Source organism: Lepidochelys olivacea (assembly GCF_965140295.1).
Source record: "Lepidochelys olivacea isolate rLepOli2 genome assembly, chromosome: 3".
In the NCBI taxonomy this organism is placed as follows: domain Eukaryota; kingdom Metazoa; phylum Chordata; order Testudines; family Cheloniidae; genus Lepidochelys; species Lepidochelys olivacea.
Window position 1 is genome coordinate 97,053,739 of NC_140413.1, and position 21,355 is coordinate 97,075,093.

The 21,355-nt window shown below is 44.0% G+C and overlaps 1 protein-coding gene across 6 annotated transcripts in view; it reads left to right on the forward strand.

The window, feature by feature from the left end:
* NCOA7 (nuclear receptor coactivator 7) overlaps nt 1-21,355 on the forward strand; it is a 169,323-nt gene that overhangs the window by 103,053 nt on the left and 44,915 nt on the right. For 2 of the 6 annotated variants that reach the window (XM_084623202.1, XM_084623205.1), the window contains exon 1: nt 18,596-19,363. The exons of 3 other annotated variants lie outside the window; for them this stretch is intronic. In XM_084623202.1, the coding sequence (XP_084479328.1) occupies nt 19,039-19,363 (325 nt within the window). In that variant the 5' untranslated portion in view covers nt 18,596-19,038. Of the gene's footprint in view, nt 1-18,595; nt 19,364-21,355 lie in introns of those variants that run through there. One more of the 6 variants, XM_084623207.1, reaches the window with a different exon arrangement.

A 21,355-nucleotide genomic window follows, 5' to 3' on the forward strand; every position in this document is an offset into this window, starting at 1 on the left:
TTAATGATGATAGATGAAGGCTGGACCAACAGGAAATTTGTGTTTAATCACAGAGGGAAAAGAAGCCTGCCCTAATTTTCACATGTAACTCACCCAGCTAGAGACACCAGCATGGCCATACTGGGTCAGACCAATGGTCTAGGCCAGTAACCTGCCTTCTGACAGTGGCTGGTGCCAGATGCTTCAGAGGGAATGAACAGAACAGGGCAGTATCAAGTGATCCATTCTCTGTTTTATAGTCCCAGCTTCTGGCAATCTGAGGTTTAGGGACACTCAGACCATGGGGTTGCATTCCTGATCATCTTAGCTAATAGCCACTGAGGGACCTATCCTCCAGGAATTTATATAATTCTTTTTTTACCCAGTTGTACGTTGGCCTTCACAACAACGAGTTTGATAGGTTGACTGTGCATTGTGTTCAGAAGTACATCCTTTTGGTTGTTTTAACACTGCTCTCTATTCACTTCATTGGGTGACCCCTAGCTCCTGTGTTATGTGAAGGGGCAAATACTTCCTTATTCATTTTCTCCACACCATTCATGATTTTATAGAACTCTATCATATTGCCCCTTAGTCATCTCTTTTCTAAACTGACAGTCACAGTCTTTTTAATCTCTCCTCATCATTTTTGTTGCCCTTCTCTGTACTTTTTCCAATTCTAATGCATCTAATGGGGTTACCAGAACTACACACAGTATTCAAGGTGTGGGTGTAGAATGGATGTATATAGTGGCATTATGATATTTTCTGTCTGCTTAACTATCTCTTTCCTAATGGTTCCTAACATTCTATTAGCTTTTTTGACTACTGCTGGACATGGAGCAGATGTTTTCAGAGAACTATTCATGATAACTCCAAGATCTCTTTCTTGAGTGGTAAAAGCTAATTTAGATCCCCTCATTTTGTATGGACAGTTGGGATTATGTTTTCCAGTTTGCATTACTTTGCATTTATCAATCTTGAATTTCATCTGCCATTTTGTTCCCCAGTCACCCACTTTAGTGAGATCCTTGTGTAACCCTTTGCAGTCAGTTTTGGACTTAACTATTTTTAGTAATTTAGTTTAGTCTGCAAACTTTGCTACCTCACTGTTTACCCCTTTTGACAGGTCATTTATGAATATTTTGAATAGCACTGGTCCTCATACAGATCTTTGGGGGACCCTGCTATTTATCTCTCTCCTTCCGAAAACTGACCATTTATTCATATCCTTTGTCTTCTGTCTTTCAACTAGCTATTGATCCATGAGAGGACCTTCCCTCTTATCCCATGACTGCTTACTTTGGTTAAGACCCTTTGGTGATGGACTTCGTTAAAGGTTTTCTGAAAATACAAGTACACTACATCCACAGGATCCCCCTTGCCCACATGTCTGTTGACCACTGTCTTCTGAACTAGTGGAAGGTGGAGGGGGGGGAGAGGGCTCAGGAGTGAATTAGCTAGCAAAGGGGAGGGAAGAAGCTAAAGCCAGAGAGCTGCTTTTTGCACAAAGGGGAAATTAAATGCAAAGCTACGACTAAGAAATTAAGCCCTCAAAGGCAGGAAGTTGAGAAATGACTGTTTTGTACAACATTGCAAACTCATCCTAGTTGTACATATGTGGTATTCTTATTTTGGTGGTGTTTGATTATATAACTTCATATGTTACTGTTCATATTGTTACATGTACACTAGAAAATACACTAAGAGGCAACACAGTAAGTTACCTCAGCCGTATGAACCTTTAACTTTGGAATTTCCTGAATCTTCCATCTGTAATTTCTCTATCTGAGCCTTTCAGCCTGACACGCCAGCAGGAGCAATCTATTCAGTTACACTGCTTTACATGAGTGGTGGTTTTCACTTGAAGTTTGTAGCTGAAGTGGGAGCTAGATAGCACTATCTGGGTGTGTGGTGACTAAAGTTGTTTTATACTGATCCAAAGTGAATTTGGCAAGCGCATGAAATGGTAATACTTGAATGAGGAAAACCCAGAGCACAAGAAAGCTATGCCACACATCTCCCCAGAGGACTGAGTTCAAAGTAATTTGAAGCTGAGAGGCTGTGCATACTTACCTAATTGCACTATGATACTTTTCTGCATTAGTAAGATGCCCATGAGTGGCTCTCCTCCCCTATATCAGTACATCTTTACTAGCTAGTGGTCTAATGGATAGGAAAATGAATGAAATTGTACTTTCCCAATGCAGTCAATTGTCTATGGCTTTTAACTGCATTAAATCCTCCAACCTCGAACCAAACAGTTCTTGATGCCTGTGTTCTTTCCTGTTCTGTGAGGTATTTGCATGTAGGGGACAGTTGGGTCTGGTTCATCCGGTAAATGTTTTCCTCCACTTACACAGGCTTTTACTTAAGATGCTTTTCTCATGTGTCCCTTTGAACTCAGAGTTTTAGGTTAACTTTTACAATTGCTTTAAAAAATGCTTTAAATATCTTTAATTTAGAATTGCCTGTTTTCTCTTCCATACGCCAAGGTTTTTCCTGTACACGTTGTTCTATTACTATTATTTTCTAATAGTAATCTTTTAGTTCATGTATTTTTTTCCCCCTTTGCCTCCCCACCTCAAGGTTGTTGTAATCTGGGAGTAACTCTGTCTCTGAAAAACACACAGTATGAAACTGACTTCCAATGTGTGGTCTCATGATAAAGTCCTCTCTGTGATGTGAGTGGATGCTAGTGAGAAATTCTCTAAATTACCCTTTGAATCTTAAACACTATTAGGCAAAGCCAGCTTGAGTTCCAATCTCAGCTCTTATTTCTATGTTCTTGGGCAAGTCACTTAAGCCTGCTTAAATTTAAGCATCTGAGCTGTCCTATTGATCTTGATGGCACTATTCAGGCACTTAAAATTAAGCACATGCATAAGTGCAGGATTGGGAACCTTGTGTACGCTTGGGTTTTGACAAACATTTCCCAGTATTGTTCACACCCCTGAGTCTTTAGTATTCCTACCATTGCATCCAGTGGTAGAGTAGACAAAGGAGTACAATTTTCAAAAGCACCTAAGTGGCTTAGGCTCCTAAGTCCCATTTTCAAAAGAAACTTGGGCACCTAGGAACCTAAATTTTAGTTCAGAGTGGTAGCCATATTAGTCTGTATCAGCAAAAAACAACGAGGAGTCCTTGTGGCACCTTAAAGACTAACAAATTTATTTGGGCATAACCTTTCGTGGGCTAGAACATCTGATGAAGATGCATGGAGTGAAAATACAGGAGCAGGTATAAATACATGAAAGGATGGGGGGTTGCTTTACCAAGTGTGAGGTCAGTCTAATGAGTGAAATCAATTAACAGCAGGATACCAAGGGAGGAAAAATAACTTTTGAAGTGGTAAGAGAGTGGCCCATTACAGACAGTTGACAAGAAGGTGTGAGTAACAGTAGGGAGAAAATAGTATTGGGGAAATTAAGTTTAGATTTTGTAATGACCCAACCACTCCCAGTCTCTATTCTGGCCTAATCTAATGGTATCCAGTTTGCAAATTAATTCCATATCGTGGAAACTGCAGCAGGCTTTATATATACACAGAGAATATGAAACAATACCTATTCCCACCCCACTGTCCTGCTGGTAATAGCTTATCTAAAGTGATCATCAGGTGGGCCATTTCCAGCACAAATCCTGTGCTGGAAATGGCCCACCTGATGATCACTTTAGATAAGCTATTACCAGCAGGACAGTGGGGTGGGAATAGGTATTGTTTCATATTCTCTGTGTATATATAAAGCCTGCTGCAGTTTCCACGATATGCATCTGAGGAAGTGAGCTGTAGCTCACGAAAGCTTATGCTCTAATAAATTGGTTAGTCTCTAAGGTGCCACAAGTCCTCCTTTTCTTTTTGCGAATACAGACTAACACGGCTGTTACTCTGAAACAAATTAATTCCAGTTCTGCAGCTTCACGTTGGAGTCTGTTTTTGAAGTTTTTTTGTTGAAGAATTGCCACTTTTAGGTCTGTTATAACCAGAGAGATTTTATTGACATTCAAGTGACTTAAGAGCCTAGGTGCTTTAAAAAATTGTATCCAATTTGCAGCAGCAACTGGCATTCTTAACACCATTTCGATAAAATGGGCTTAAACATTTGCAGCTGCAAAAGCCTTGTTTAGGCTAGTGCTCATGCTTTCACTTGTACTAATTGTAACAATGATGGGAAATGTTTGCCAGAAGGAGGCTGGTGTGGACAAGACTTTAACTCCCTGCTTTAGCTTCCTCATCAGTAAAATGGGGTTCATACTTAGGCCATGTCTACACTACAAACTTATATCTACACAAGTTACATTGGCATATAGCCACCATAGTTGGTACATCATTTGTGCATGTGCATACTTGGCTCCTTGTACTGACAGTGCATGTACTCACCAGAAGTGCTTGTATCAATGCAGAGTGCGGTACACCATGTGTAGGAATCCCATGTGCAATTCGTCACCATCCAGCGCACTGTCTTTTACATAATGGGGCCAAAACAAGACATGCAGAGGTGACTGGGAGCCCGGGGTCAACTTCCCTGTTTGTAACTGTCTCCATCCCATAAGGGTACCTGTATCCCATAATTTTTACACTTTATTTTTCAAAATCCTACAAACCTACACTGCCCTCCTCACTGTCCACCATCTCTGACAGAAGCATGGAGCCTGCACAGCTCTGCACTGTTGTTATCAGCGTTGCAAGCACAGGGCGCACAATCCTGGAATACTTGAAGAGCTGCAAGAACTGAATGAGTGGGGAACATGACAATTGTTGGAGGACAGACTGCTGTTGGACATAGCGAGAACCAATTCAGGGCTGTTGGTGGTGTCCACAGAGCAGCTGCGGGTGGTGGAGCACCGCTCCTGGGTGAGAAACAAGCACTGACTGGTGGGATCTCACTGTAATGCAGGTTTGGGAGGACTAGCAGTGGCTGCAGAGCTTTCAGATGCACAAGGCCACGTTCCTAGATCTGTATGCTGAGCTTGCCCCAGTGCTCCAGTGCAGGAACACCAAAATGAAAGCTGCTCTGACAGTGGAGAAGTGAATGACTATCACACTGTAGACACTTAAAACGCCAGATCGCTACTGGTTAGTCAAAAATCAATTTGGAGTCAGGAAATCCACCATGGGGGCTGTTGTGATGCAAGTATGCAGGGCCATTAATCACATCCTGCTGGACGTGATTTGAGCAACGTGCAGGAAGTAGTGGATGGATTTGCAGCAATGGGGCTCCTAAACTGTGGTGGAGCGATAGAGGGCGTATACCTGTTCTGGCACTAGACCACCTTGCCACAGAGTACATCAACAGAAAGGGTTACTTTTCTGTGGTTATGCAAGCATTGGTGGATCACTGGGGAAAGATGCATGTGGGCTGCTCAGGAAAGGTGCATGACACTCGCATCTTTAAGAACACAGGACTGTTCAGAAAACTGCAAGCAGAGACTCTCTTTCCCGATCGGCAGATTACCATTGGGAATGTTGAAATGTCAATAGTGATCCTGGGGGACCCAATCTACCATTTGCTCATGATGCCATATACCAGCCACCTTGACAGCACCAAAGAACAATTCAGCTATTGGCTCAGCAGGTGCAGAATGAATATGCTTTTGATTGTTTGAAGGGTTGCTGGAGCTGTTTACTCACAAATATTGGAACTCGGTGGGAAAAATATCCCAATGGTTATCACTGCCTGCTATGTCTGGCATAATGTATGTAAAGCAAAGGGGGAAATGTTTCCACCGCGGTGGAGTGCAGAGGTGGAACAGAGGTCTGCTGAATTTGAACAAGGGTTATTAGAAGAGCTCAAAGGCTCAGGAAGGCTTTGAAAGACCATTTTAACAGCAAGGCAGAGTAGTGTGTGTTGTAGTGTGCTCTACTTGGCCTTGCGCTTTTGTAGCCTGGTAGGAATTGTGTGGTGATTGCTGTACATGTAGGAATGTAACACTGTCAATGCACCTATTAATTTTGTTTGTGAATGATCCTATTAGTTGTGTGACATTGTACAGTAAGAGGTAATGGCTTATTTTCAGAACTGCTGAGCACACGGCGGCATATGTTGTGTACTAATAAAGATGAATTAAGCTCCAAATAGAATTTTATTCTGTAACAAAATCAGTGCAAAAAAACCCTGAGATTTTAAAACAAATACCCTAAAAAACCTAATAAATTAAGATAATAGAACTTACGAAGAGAAAGAACATGACTTTAGCTACACGTACACCAGTCATGGCTTTCACTGGTCAGTGTCTGTGAAGCTGTGATTGTTTTGAATGTTCCCTGGACTGGAGTGGTAGGGCAGTGACCCGGGATGCCATGTGGAATGTATACAGAGATCCCAATGTTGAGTTCTCAGTGGGCTACAGGTGGAGGCAAGCACTGGATTGTTGAACCTGCAGGTCCACCAGAGTCTGCAGCATCTGTGTTTGTTGCCTGAGAAGCCCCATTGTGTCCTGATACATCTCCCTCTCCTTTTCCTGCTGGGACTCCTGCCTCCTCACCACTCTTTCCTTCTTCAGGCTGATTGCAGTGTTCATGCTCACGGTCCAATGTAGCATAGGCTTGCAGGATCTTGCTGAACCTGTCATCCCAAGTCCTCTTCTTTTTCCTCCTTATCTGGCTCAGGTGTTGTGTGGTGTTGAAGGCTGCAGTGGCAACAGCTGAAGATAAAACACAGAGGTACCATTGTCAGTGCATTCACTACAGAAAGTGAAATTTAAGATTTTGAAGTCACTCCTCTCAAGTTTTAAGCAGTACATTCTCACTTCTGTTTGGGATTGCTTGTGCACAGTGGCAGTCATGGCACTAGCCATGGTGAATATGGCCCACTGAGGGTAGGGGAAATGAGGAGTGAATTGCTTGGTTGTATGAGTCTAGTAATCAAGGGCAATGGCACTGAGTACTGGCCCTATTTTCCACATAGGGTGGTGATTTTAGCTGATATCTCGCTCCTGAGGGTCACAAAGGCAGGGAGAGCACAGCAGCCGCTGGCATCCCAAAGCTGCCCGGGCCTATATGTTGCTAGCTTGTGTACTGCAATGATGCCTGCTGCAGATATCACTGAGTGGCACAGAAAAGTGTCCTATCACAGAGGAAGAAAGAGGGCAGACTTCCGTAGACACCTTCGGCAGAGGATTGCAGAGTACCTCCATGAAAGTTTCATCAAGATCTCTCAGGAGATTCAAGGGACATCCCGGTGTACATAAACTGCTCTGTTTCCCACCCTCCCCACCTAACTCTAGAGGAGAATGAAAAGTAGATAGCAACTCTGCCTTTGTTGATTGTACCACTACCTCTTCTAGCACGAGTAAAGTCATGAAAAGTCAAAAGATGTGTCCTGCTGCTTTGTGGGGGCCATCCCTGTAGCTGAAAATTTACTTACACATTTACCCAAGATTCTTTCCCCTGCATCAGGCTCAACTGCCTGGACTGCAGTGGAGTCAAAAACCGGTCCTGGCTTGCAGCACAGCTGGATCCCCTGATCGTCTGTCCCCTTTACTTCTTCTCTTCCTCCTCCACAACCTCTTCCTCCTCACTGTTCACAGCAGGGACCTGTGACTCAGGCTTCACAGAAGTATCCAGGGTGCTGCTGGTGTGGGGGTGGAGTGTCTCCATCGAGTATGGTATGCACCTCTTTGTAAAAGCAATAGGACTGCAGCTCGGCACAGGATCACGTCTTGTCCTGCCTGGCCTTCTGGTATGCCTGCTGCAGCTCCCTGTCTTTCACCCAGCACTGCTGCTGTTCCCCGTCTTAGCCCTTCTTCTGCATCCCTTTGCAATCTGCTCGTAGATGTCCACATTTCTCTGCACAGCCTCTTCTCCCCACTGGCCCAGGAGATCCAATATCTCCTGTCTACGCCAGGCAGGAGCGCGTCTGGAGTGTGTAGCTGGCATGGTCAGCTGGGCAGTTGCACTCATCAATGGAGAGCTGCTAGGTGTGCTCACCAAGCCAGGCCATCAAGAAACGGAATTTCAAAAATTTGTTGGGCTTTAAAGGGGGGACTTCTGGTCTCAGTGACCCCTGGGAAGTGGAGTTCAAAATGGTGAGCAGAGTGGTCAGTGGGGGGTACTGTAGGACAGGTGCTGGAGGACAGTTAGGGTTGACATGCAGTGTTTACACTCGCACTGTGTCAACTTAAGTACATTGGCCACAGCTCCATGCTGCTTGGGAAGGTGATGTTACTATGTCGAAGCAATGGGGTGCTCACAGCGGTGGGAGACACATGCACAACTAGGTCAACATAAGCTGCCTTGCATCAACCTAACCATGTAGCGTAGACCAGGCCTCCATTATCTCCCTCAGAGAAGTGCAGAGGATTAATTACTTTAATTTTTATAAAGTGCTCTGATAATGAAAAAATACTTTGATTGGATGTAAAAGGCTATTAAAATAGTCTTAGGTGTTCTGCTAAGGTTTTGCCTCAAAACCAAGTACATTCTCAAATGACTCTGTCCTTTAACTCAGTGTTTCTCAACCAGGGGTCCGCGGCACCCTGAGGGGCCATGAGCCCTTTCAGGGGTGCCCCGGGGCCATGAGCCCTTTCAGGGGTGCCCCGGGGCCTCACGGCTGAAACCAGGGGCCCCAACCGCCGGCACCTCCCATGGGGCTGAAGCTGGGAGCCCTGGGAGTGGCACAGAGCTGAAGGCGGCAGCCCTGCCCCAGAAGCGGCGTGGGGCTGAAGCTAGCACCCCCTGAAGCCAGGAGCCCCAGTCTGCCTCTCCTCCCCCACTAAAGCTGGGAGTCACGTGGGACTGAAGCCCCGAGCGCCAGCACTCCCCACAGGCAGAAGCCCTGAGCCCATGGGCAGAGTTGGGGGGCACAAGGATGTTGGCCCCCCCAAAGTGCAGTGCCTTACCCACAGTGGGGCAGTCTGGGGGCAGCTCCACCCCACCTCCCCCCCGACACACACCTCCTCCTCTCCCTCAGCCCCCGTTGTAGATGGGAAGCCAGAGCCAAGCAGTGCGGGGCAGCTGCTCCTCTGGCTGGTGGTGCCATGGAGTGGGCAGCTGTGGCATTTCCCCCATCTCCTGCAGGTGCCTGAGGTTTCGGCTGTTCCTCAGATCCCAGCTCCCTTTGACTGCTCACGCAGCCTGTAAGAGTCACCCAGGTGGGGGGACCCGGCTCCGGAGCCAGCAGAGCCCTCGGGGAGCAGCCACCGCAGTGGAAGCCCTCCTGGCACACAGCCCCTAACTATCCTTATCTCTGCAACCTGAGCTACCTCCCTGCAACCTGAGCTACCCCCCCTGCCCGTGCACCGCCCCTAGCTATCCCTTGCCTGCACCCTGAGCTACTCCCCTGCCTGTACATAGCCCATAGCTGCACCCTGAGCTAGTTCCCTGCCCATACACAGCCCCTAGCTGCCCCCTGCAAGAGAGAGCAGAAAGAACAAGATGACAGAGAAGAAACGTACAGGAATCAAGATGGGGACTGGGTCAGGGGCGAGAAGTGGCAGCAGAAGACATTTAAATTACAGGAGTCTAGAAAAAAAATAAAGAAGCTGAAAGAATTCATAAACAAATCCTCCCACTTCCATTCAAAACAGCCAACAGTAGGTAGGAAGATACCCCCACAGACATACAATGAAATCACCCCCTCCACATGCCAGTATCGCTGCAACCTGCTATAATGACATCCTAGAACCTAGAGATAGAAAAGACATGTTATGTCATCTTATCCATTTTCCCCCTTCCCCATGTCTCCCACACGCCTACCGTGGCCAAAGCAGGATTGCTCCCTACTTTCTATATTCTTAAATTCTGTGCGTCTCTTTTAGGATGACTCACAGGAGGAGTATTATACCACATCTGCATGGAGACGTGCAGTTTCACATTCTAAACAGGAGCTCACTGATAAGGAATGTTTTCTGAGATTCAGCCATTAACTCTGTTTCATCCCATTACCTCTAGTGCAATGGTTGGATCATTTCATCTCGCCCCTGTGTGTTCACACTCTTCAAATACTTGTGGACTGCAATCATGCATGCACTCCTTATTCGTAGTTTAGCTAAGCTATCATTATTTAATGCCTTTAACTTTTCTTGATTAAATGAATCCTTGAAGCCTTCAAGCACCTTGCCTACACTACCACTCCTGCTGCTACTGCCCAGAGAGTTGAATGGGTGATAGCAATCGTGGGATATTTTCTGCAGAAAAGCCGGGTACAGACAAAGTTATAGAGAACCTGGTCTAGCTCTCACTGGGAGCAGGAACAGACCCATAGAAAGTACTGTTTATAGTACCTTACAGCACCCAGATCTGATACTTCTGTGTATACAGCCCAGCATTTTACTGGCTTTTTCCATGGACTCTCTCTCTCCATTTACACAGATATTTACTCGGTTGCAGGAGTAATATTCTACTATAATTCATGAAGGCTACTAGGAGGATAGTTGCTCTTTTAGCATCATTTTCTTTTAGCACTCATTCTTACTTACCAAAATACCATCAAAAAGTGACTGTGCACATTTTTAAGGATCTCACAGCACTGAAAAGAAAAATCAGAATAATCTTCCAGGGAACGCAGGAATTATGTATAAATTCACAGATTGAGGCATAAAGGAATCAGTAGTTCTTTGCTAAAATCTTTTTTTGAAGCTGATCTATTCTATTGCTTTTTTTCTCTGGACACTCATTCTCATTGTTCTTTATTAATAATCATTTTCTATATACTTTTATTTTGCTTCTTGTTATTTTGCTATTGTCCATGTGTGTTGGATTCGTGAGTAGCTCCCTCTCCGCCTCCATTTTTCCCCTTCCTACAAATGCTATTCAGCACATAGCACAAATTAACAAATGGTATTAACATCTTAGAATTCTCAAATGTTCGAGCCACCAGCTTTTCGGCAAATGGGCACTACAGAAAAACCTGAGACTGAGAACATGAATGTATCATGTCAGCACTAAGCAAAAGTCCAAGTTCAAAGGACAGACTGCCTTTTTTCTTCGAGCCTGAAATACTATTTGACTCAAAAAAGGGGGATTGTCCATTCTGCCATGGGATGAAGATGCCTGGCTGACCTCCACCACCCGATATTTACTAGGTGCCTGGGACCTCTCCTGGAGCAAATGGGACACAAGTATTAGTGTCCCTAATTCATGCACAGAGAAGAAAACTTCGGTTCCTTCAGAGAGAAATGAGGGTGAGAGGGGGAAATAATAAACATATATATATATAATATTTTTGTGCAGAGTTCAATTTGTGACCTCTGTAAAGTTAAATGTATGATAAGTGTGGTTACAAGTACAGTAAAGTGACACTGTTAGGTCCTCCTGGGATTTAGGTTAGTTGGATTTCTTTTATCTGAGTTTGTTTTAAAGGTTACATTTTTTAAAAAATGTGTACGCAAGATACAGCAATAGCTCATACCTACATGCCAATATTTTCCACCAGCGGAAGTGCAATAATTAAATGGCAAAAAACTGTCAAATAATGTGGGTGGGGGGTTAGTCTAAGGATTTTATCTAGAATCAGTTACTGTATTTGCAGGGTAAAAATAAATAGCCCCAAACAAAGAAAATATGACTAAAGATTTCACATTTGTTTCTGAAATACATTTAGAAGCACAAAGGATATGGGCCCTTTTTTGTGGCTTTCAGAGCCAGAGTTGAGATGATAGATGAAGATGCGGCAGGGCAGCCTGCCAGCGTTAGTTGGGGGCATTCTGCCTGTAGAAAGCTGAGGCACAAAGCATGCCTTTGGTAAGAAGCAGTTTTCACACCCTTTTTAGAGGTGCAATATAGGCTCCCATCAGCACCAACGTCCAGCAGATGTACAAGGGGCGATATGAGCATGGCCCCACGACACTCAGCCATACCTTCTTTAGGGTTTGCAGTGCCTCTGGCTGTGCTAGCCCAGCCCCTTCCCAGGTGGGGAAGGGAGAAGATGCATGAAGCCCCTTGCTTTATCTTCTCCACTCAGACAACCACAATAAGGAAGAATTCCCCACCCTTTCCATCACACCTGATACAGTACTTGCAGCCCTGTTGATGCCTTGTGGAAAACTTTGGAAATCTGTTTAGAGACTGTTTTGCCTAGATAGCTTCACTCTTCTTTCTATCCTTTGCTCCCTCTGCCCGCCCCCAATTTTATTATTAAAGATAGTAGCATGAAAATTGAATCTTTAAGAGTCCATCTGCTCCTGTTATTTAATCCCATACCTGATGTTTAATACTTTGTTTCTGACATCAAAATTGATTATGAAATTATTGAAATTGAGGGACTGGAGTACTTGTGGCACCTTAGAGACGAATTTATTTGAGCATAAGCTTTCGTGGGCTACAGGCCACTTCATCGGATGCATGCAGTGGAAAATACAGTAGGACGATTTTATATACACAGAGAACATGAAACAATGGGTGTTACCATGCACACTATAACGAGAGGTTTCAGAGTAACAGCCGTGTTAGTCTGTATTCGCAAAAAGAAAAGGAGTACTTGTGGCACCTTAGAGACTAACCAATTTATTTGAGCATAAGCTTTCGTGAGCTATAGCTCACTTCATCCGTGAGCTGTAGCTCACGAAAGCTTATGCTCAAATAAATTGGTTAGTCGCTAAGGTGCCACAAGTACTCCTTTTCTTTTTACTATAATGAGAGTGATCTAAGGTGAGCTATTACCAGCAGGAGAGAAAAAAATGTAGTGATAATCAAGATGGGCCATTTCCAGCAGTTGACAAGTAGTTGACTCTGAAAATTGAGGGGTTGTCATTTTAGGTAGGGAATAAGTAGCAGGAGCAAATGAATTCTTCAGAAATAAGGATCCTGGTTTTCCTCTAGCAATTTTTTTAGTTTCCATATTGAGATAACACACCCACATACATACAATGGACAGGCAACCAGTGAAAACTAATAAATATGCCTATTACAAAAGAGGTCTATTACTATTGGTTATAGTTACACAAAGTATTTTCTGTGTTTATTAGATTTACTATCTATTAGTTAATAGGGTTGACCATGATCTGAATGGTGTCCCTCAAATCCCTGCTGGGAGGGGAATGGCTGTGTTTATCTCCCTCCCCCACTACTCAGAAAACTCATAGCTCTCTTTTTCATGGCATCCCTCTCCTCTGGATCCCAGGAAGATCATTCTTTAGATTCCACAAAGTGGCCCAAGAAAAGTTAACTGTGCCTGGGGCTCACAGACCATCAGTCCTTACAGGCTGTGGAGGTGGCTAAGGAGGTGGCTGTTACTCAAAACAGAGCTTGGAGTGGGTTGGATATTTTAATATTCGAACCAAACTATTGTTCAATGTCTAAGCTGATTTCCAAACTTTTATCTGGTGGTTAACCCTTTCTCTCCTGCCTCCAGTTGCCCAACTAGGATTACAGACTTTTAGCAGAACACTCTGATAAGCAGAAGTTTGACAAGTCTTACTTAACAATTTTCAGCTGACAGTCTTAAGTTTTCTGGATGCTTACATGGAATACGGAATACACGTTACTAAATATCTTTTAAGAGATAGCTTTTAGTGTTGTTTTGAACCGGGGGAGAAGGGTGTTATGGTGCCCCCCATAAGGCTTTATGGAAATATGCTTATGAATATATATGACATAACTGGAATATGTTCTGTGCTACATATGCCACGTAACATACCTATGGAAAGGTTATGATCTACTGAATCTATTAATCCTATTTGTATGCATGTATCATTATTGTATTTGAAGTTATGAATATTGGCCTTGTACTGGCTTGATTTCTAAATAACCTTAGTAGAGCATTTGATCAGTTCCGGAGAAAGGAATTTGCAAAGTTAAATGCCCAATCAAGAAGCATTTAAGGAACAATGCATCTTGGAATGCTCCAATCCACATGAGAAGTCTTCCTGGAGACATTCAAGAAACCATGTGGGCAATGGCTTCTGCCTGTAAAAGCTGTGAGTCATGCATGGACACGTGACTTGCCCAGGTGACTCCAGAACTCCATTTTGGAGCTGGACTTTGCATAGGAGAGAGGAGGGGGTCTCCATCCACAAGAGAAAGTCTATTTAAGCCCAGGGGAGACCCCCTCCATTTTGTCTTCAGCTGGCTAAAGAGAGAGCCTCTCCACCAAGAAAGAAACTGGAACAAAGGGCAATAACTACAGGGAGTGTGAGTGATTGCTGGACCTGGACTAGAAGGAGATCAGTCTGTAAAAGGTTTCAGAGTAGCAGCCGTGTTAGTCTGTATTCGCAAAAAGAAAAGGAGGACTTGTGGCACCTTAGAGACTAACCAATTTATTAGAGCATAAGCTTTCGTGAGCTACAGCTCACTTCCTCAGATGCATATCGTGGAAACTGCCTGTAAAACTGTCTGTAAAAGGAAGCTTACTGGAACTGGTGAAGTTTTGTCTATATTCAGTTTTATTAGACATAGACTTGCGGGGTTTATTTTATTTTGCTTGGTAATTCATATCATAGAATATCAGGGTTGGAAGGGACCTCAGGAGGTCATCTAGTCCAACCCCCTGCTCAAAGCAGGACCAATACCCAACTAAATCATCCCAGCCAGGGCTTTGTCAAGCCTGACCTTAAAAACTTCTAAGGAAGGAGATTCCACCACCTCCCTAGGTAACGCATTCCAGTGTTTCACCACCCTCCTAGTGAAAATGTTTTTCTTAATATCCAACCTAAACCTCCCCCACTGCCACTTGAGACCATTACTCCTTGTTCTGTTATCTGGTACCACTGACAGTCTAGATCCATCCTCTTTGGAACCCCCTTTCAGGTAGTTGAAAGCAACTATCAAATCCCCCCTCATTCTTCTCTTCCACAGACTAAACAATCCCAGTTCCCTCAGCCTCTCCTCATAAGTCATGTATTTCAGTCCCCTAATCATTTTTGTTGCCCTCCGCTGGACTCTTTCCAATTTTTCCACATCCTTCTTGTAGTGTGGGGCCCAAAACTGAACACAGTACTCCAGATGAGGCCTCACCAATGTCGAATAGAGGGGAACGATCACGTCCCTCGATCTGCTGGCAATGCCCCTACATATACATCCCAAAATGCCATTGTCCTTCTTGGCAACAAGGACACACTGTTGACTCTCATCCAGCTTCTCATCCACTGTAACCCCTAGGTCCTTTTCTGGAGAACTGCTGCTGAGCCATTCGGTCCCTCGTCTGTAGCGGTGCATGGGATTCTTCCGTCCTAAGTGCAGGACCCTGCACTTGTCCTTGTTGAACCTCATCAGATTTCTTTTGGCCCAATCCTCCAATTTGTCTCGGGCCCTCTGTATCCTATCCCTACCCTCCAACGTATCTACCTCTCCTCCCAGTTTAGTGTCATCTGCAAACTTGCTGAGGGTGCAGTCCACACCATCTTCCAGATCATTTATGTAGATATTGAACAAAAGCTGCCCGAGGACCGACCCTTGGGGCACTCCACTTGATCCTGGCTGCCAACTAGACATGGAGTCATTGATCACTACCCGTTAAGTCCGACAATCTAGCCAACTTTCTATCCACCTTATAGTCCATTCATCCAGCCCATACTTCTTTAACTTACTGGGAAGAATACTGTGGGAGACCATGTCAAAAGCTTTGCTAAAGTCAAGGAACAACACGTCCACCGCTTTCCCCTCATCCACAGAGCCAGTTATCTCGTCATAGAAGGCAATTAGATTAGTCAGGCATGACTTGCCCTTGGTGAATCCATGCTCACTGTTCCTGATCACTTTCCTCTCCTCTAAGTGCTTCAGAATTGATTCCTTGAGGACCTGCTCCATAATTTTTCCAGGGCCTGAGGTGAGGCTGACTGGCCTGTAGTTCCCAGGATCCTCCTTCTTCCCTTTTTTAAAGATGGGCACTACATTAGCCTTTTTCCAGTCGTCCGGGACTTCCCCCGATCGCCATGAGTTTTCAAAGATAATGGCCAATGGTTCTGCAATCACAGCTGCCAACTCCTTTAGCACTTCCCCCCCCCACTTTGTTCTGTCTGTTACTACTTGGAACCACTTAAATCCTACTTTCTGTATTTAATAAAATTACTTTTTACTTATTAATTAACCCAGATTATGTATTAATACTTGGGGGGGGGAGGCAAACAGCTGTGCATATGTCTCTATCAGTGTTATAGAGGGCGAACAATTTATGAGTTTACCCTGTATAAGCGTTATACAGGGTAAAACGGATTTATTTAGGGTTTGGACCCCATTGGGAGTTGGGCATCTGAGTGTCAAAGACAGGAACACTTCTGTAAGTTGCTTTCAGTTAAGCCTACAGCCGTTAGGGGACGTGGTTCAGACCTGGGTCTGGGTTTGCAGCAGGCTAGTGGGTCTGGCTCAAACTAGTTAGGGTGCTGGAGTCCTAAGCTGACAAGGCAGGAAAGCAGGAGCAGAAGTAGTTCTGGCAGATCAGGTGGCAGTTCCCAAGGGTTTTCTGTGATATAACCCGTCATAGAGGGAATCTTCCTTTCTGATGCCTTCCCTGTGAGGGCTTTACAGGCACTCAGATACACATCCACACACAGACAACCATACCTTCACATCCTAAACTAACAAAAAAGGTTGGGATGTCTCCCAGATAATGAAAACAAAGGGAAAAAGTAGAAAAAAGGGAAAAAAGAAGAAGAAGATAACAGGGAATTTGCAAACTCTTCTGTGCTTGCAGTCTTCTGGACTTCCATGGGTCAGTAGCTAGAGCTGCAGTCAAGGAAGTAGATGATGTCATAGCTAGCACAGTACTTCACAGTAGAGGGCTTTTCAGGTGCTGGGAGACTGGTCAAAGGCTGGTATAGCCCATTTATTGATGATATGATTTCCTTCCCTGGAAGTAATTAGTTCTGGGGTTCTGAAACATCAGTCATCTTTTGTCTCAAAAAAGTGATCATCTCAGCTTTCTCCTTGGTTTTGATGGGTGGGGACTGTAGCTTACTCTACCTTGCAGCACCATCCCCTGAGGGTCTTCAGGCACATCAGTTATGAAAACTACTTTCAATTCTGATAACATGGCCCAATAAGATTTGTTTTATGTCATCCTGGGCTCATGTTATTTTCTGGAAAAAAGTCCTGCTGAAACCAGCAGCTTTTTAAAAAGTATTCAGTGTTGTATGCCACATGTGCTGAAAATATCAAAATGAAAAAGACAAACACTTTTTAGGAAGTTAACATGGCATTACCTGGGTAACAAAGACCTTGAACTTCAGTGTTAGGTAGGTAGGCAAGTGTTGTTATCTTTATTTTTTTTGCAGAGAGTTTAAGTAACATGCCCAAAATATATGAGTCAACAGGTATCTGCCATAATATTTAGTCCTGCCACGAGTGCAGGGAACGGGACTAGATGACCTCTCGAAGTCCCTTACAGGCCTACAATGCTATGATCACCGTACGGAGAGTATCCTCAAATTCTGCAAAAACAACTGATTACAAAAACCCTAACAAAAATATACCAGCCACTCAATGTGAATTCACCAGCAACATTAAGAAGAAACTCAGACGGTTTATAAACATACGTCCCATCATTTCTTGCAAACAAGGCTATTTGGCAATCTTTTATATTTTAAGTACTGGGCCATAAGTCATGCAACTTATCTCTTTGAAAATTTCAATCTTATAGAAGAAAGGTGACTATAAAGGTGATCAAATTAAAAATCTATTTAAAAAGTTAATTTTATACAAGGTCTGTATTCTCATGTATGCTATTTCTCTTGCACTTGGAAAGAAGAACATATGTATTGGCAAAGGTGCTAGATGCAAGAAAAATAGTTATTGGTGAAAATTGGGTATAATTAATTTTGACAGTATCTCTTTTGCCTCAGTTAGAATTTATATTTAGCCTAAGCTGATTTTGTGAACTTTTGCAAAGCTTCCTTTCTGTTTGCATTATGTAGGCTTTTTAAATTAAAAACAAGAATCAGCTCACTTTTCTGTATTCCATCAGACAGCTGTTTGGAACCCTACTAAGTAAATACATTAACAGTTACACAAGCCAAGAACTACCATGCATTTTTGGTACTTGGAGGGGAGGAGGATACATTTAGTTGGAGCCTCTATTATGGTGTTTTTAAAGAGTTTCCATGGAGCTTGCAGGCGTTTAACTCTTATGATTGTTCCTTTTAATTTAAGTAACCTGCTCATTTTTGTATAGTTTCCCTTCTTGAAGTTAAATGCTATTGTGCTAGGTTTCTTTGGTCTTTCCCCCCTTACAAGGATGTTAAATTTCAGAGTCTCCCTAAAAGAGTAACATAAAGTACCAGAAGGCCTGCTTTGCAGTATTTGGTTACCTGTTCTCCAAATCACAAAGCAGGATGGAACAAGTGAATCAGCCACTGGTTACCTTAAAGAAATAGATATTGTTAAACAGACCTAAAGTTTAATTTTCAGGGCTTTGTGGGGTTAGATCACAAAGCAGGGACTGGAATCTATTTTAATGGGTTCGTAGAAACAGCTGCTAGTGTTGCTAAAACTGATTTGTGGAGACTGGTGTCTGTCTTCCTCCCACCCCGCTCAGGAGCCACCTGTGCAGGTAGTCTAAGTGCTCCTTGCCCCACTACTGGCCCTGCTCCTTCCTGTGCTTTATTGCAGGGCTTGGGGTTGTACGTGTTGCATGCGCAGGACCAGGGAGGGCCCTTATACTTTTGTTCCAGACAGAGCCTGCAATCCTGGGGCTGGGGGCGGTGCGTGCAGGGCAGCACTCGCTCTGGTCTGGTTGGAACTGGACTGCGCAGAGCAAGCCCCCTCCCCAGCGAGCACTGGGAGAGCTCAGCTGCCCTGCCCTCTGCCAGCGTTTCTCTAGCTGATCGGAGAAGACCCGAGGGGTGGGCAGCAGCTTCTTCCCATTGCATTAGTTCAGCGAGCAGCAAGCACGTACTGTTGTTGGAAAGGGGCCTCAGTCTGCAGGGGAGAGGCCCCCACAGCTCAGAGCAGCAAGAGGCTCTGCTGGAACTGCCTGTCTCGCCTGGAGCCAAGCGAGCGGTCTTGGGAGGAGGAGGAGGAGGCGGCGAGGAAAGGGGAGAGACGTGTCCTTTCTAGAAGGATTGCAGGACAAGCAACAGAACAGCAGGATCAGAAGTCCCCGTTCCTTTGCAGGGTATGAGCCACCACGTTCCTTATCAGACGCGTTGCGCGTGATTAGGGACTCTGCCCTCGTTCCCCGCCCGGAGATGTTTGCAGTGGAGTGTTGTTGTGCCCACGATCCAGGTGAATGTTGCAACATCTGCCCTTCTCCCGCTGCGGCGGCGGCTGCCACAGACAAAAGAGCTGCGTGCAGATTCCCCCAAGAATGCAGCAGTGTTGAAAGCGATGAGACTTTGTCTTCTGGGTACAATTCGGCAAATGGAGACAGCTGCGAGTCCTTACCTGAAGTTGTGGCCTGTGATCCTAGCAGTTTGATACCCCAGAACAACCTGCTAGAGGTTATGCACAGTTTTTCCGTTCACAAGCATTTCTCCTGGTGTGTTGACTACAGACAGCCTTACCTTTTGTTAGGTATGCAGTCTTTGATTCCTGTTTCCTTCCGCTGGTCACTTTACTTGTTAGAGTGTGGGGGAGGAGGTTAAGGGGCTGAATCAATTTGAAATCTTACGTGAATGGGTGTATTTTAGAAGTTGTTCTCTAATAGCAAATAATTGTACCTTTGCCCCTAAAAATGTTTGGTTTTGTTTCCATTAAGCACCTACAGAGACTATTTTGTAGTAAGGGCACAATTTGAAAATTAATACTTATGTTTCAGAGTAACAGCCGTGTTAGTCTGTATTCGCAAAAAGAAAAGGAGGACTTGTGGCACCTTAGAGACTAACCAATTTATTTGAGCATGAGCTTTCGTGAGCTACAGCTCACTTCATCGGATGCATGTCGTGGAAACTGCAGCAGGCTTTATTTATACACAGAGAATATGAAAAAATACCTCCTCCCACCCCACTGTCCTGCTGGTAATAGCTTATCTAAAGTGATCATCAGGTGGGCCATTTCCAGCACAAATCCAGGTTTTCTCACCCTCCACCCCCCCACACAAATTCACTCTCCTGCTGGTGATAGCCCATCCAAAGTAACAACTCTTTACACAATGTGCATGATAATAAAGTTGGGCCATTTCCTGCACAAATCCAGGTTCTCTCACCCCCTCACCCCCCTCCCAAAAACCACACACACAAACTCACTCTCCTGCTGGCAATAGCCCATCCAAAGTGACCACCCTCCCCACAATGTGCACAATTAAGGTGGGCCATCTCCAGCACAAATCCAGGCCCTCTCACATCCCCCCCCCACACACAAACTCACTCTCCTGCTGGCAATAGCTCATCCAAACTGACCACTCTCCAAGTTTAAATCCAAGTTAAACCAGAACTTCTGTGTTTCTTCACATCCAGAACTCCCAATAACATCAGATCCTAAAGGTCTTTTGGGTTTTTTTTTTTTTTTACAGGCGCTTTATTCATGCTGTGTTTACCATGTTTTGGTTTTAGCACTTGCTTATGAGTATAGATTAGCAAGAAAAGACATGATGCTGCCAATACCTTTACAATCAATACAATTATCTAGTCATTTAGCTGTATATATTTAGTAAAAGTGGTTTATCTCTTAAGTAGCTGCAGTGTTTGCATGACTGTTTCTAAGTAATTGAGGAGTAACTTTAGTTTTCCAAAGAAATAATTGCACCATGTAGTTAAGAAAAAAATGCTTGTTTTCAAAATCAGATTTCAGCCCTCCAAAGGGATCAACCTAGGCAGAGTCCCATTGATTTCAGTAGAACTCCATGCAGGTTTATCCTCCAGCACCTTTACTCAGTAATCCTTGAAGTCAGTGAGAGCTGTGGGCATGCAACTGACTGACAGATACCTGTTGTGTCTCTCATATTTTGGGCATGTTACTTAAACTCTCTGCAAAAAATAAGGATATTATTACCTACCTAACACTGAAGTTGAGAATTCTAATGAATTAAGCTCTTAGCCTGCCAAGTTTTACACACATGGGATTAATTTTATGCTCATGAGTTAACGGAACTATTCAGGTGCGTAAGTGTCTACAAGGGCCTTAGTTTGTAAAATATTTTGAGGGTGGAAATAGTATTTAAAATATTAAGTATTATTCTGATTGTTCATAAACCTACTGATGCAGAATTATTGAATACGGCCATGTGCTAGCTCTTTCTATCTGGACATCACCCCAGTCATGTAGTACAAAAATGTGCTTTGCCCCAGAAGTAAATTGTTCTTCATTAACTAAGGGAAGAATCCACGAAGACTTTTTACAGGAATGCAGTACAGTATAAGTTGACCTTAAAAGGCTTTAAAATGCTAATCAGAACCTAGTATTGATTTAGTCTTGGTGGCCATATGGTAAAATTTCAGAACTTGACAACCTTTTTTTTTTTTTTTTGCGGTGTCACTGTTGTATGTGATCAAACCACAGTTATATCCCACATACTGTAAATATCCTCACTTGAAAAATGTTGACAGGTAAATGAATGGTTTGAGACAT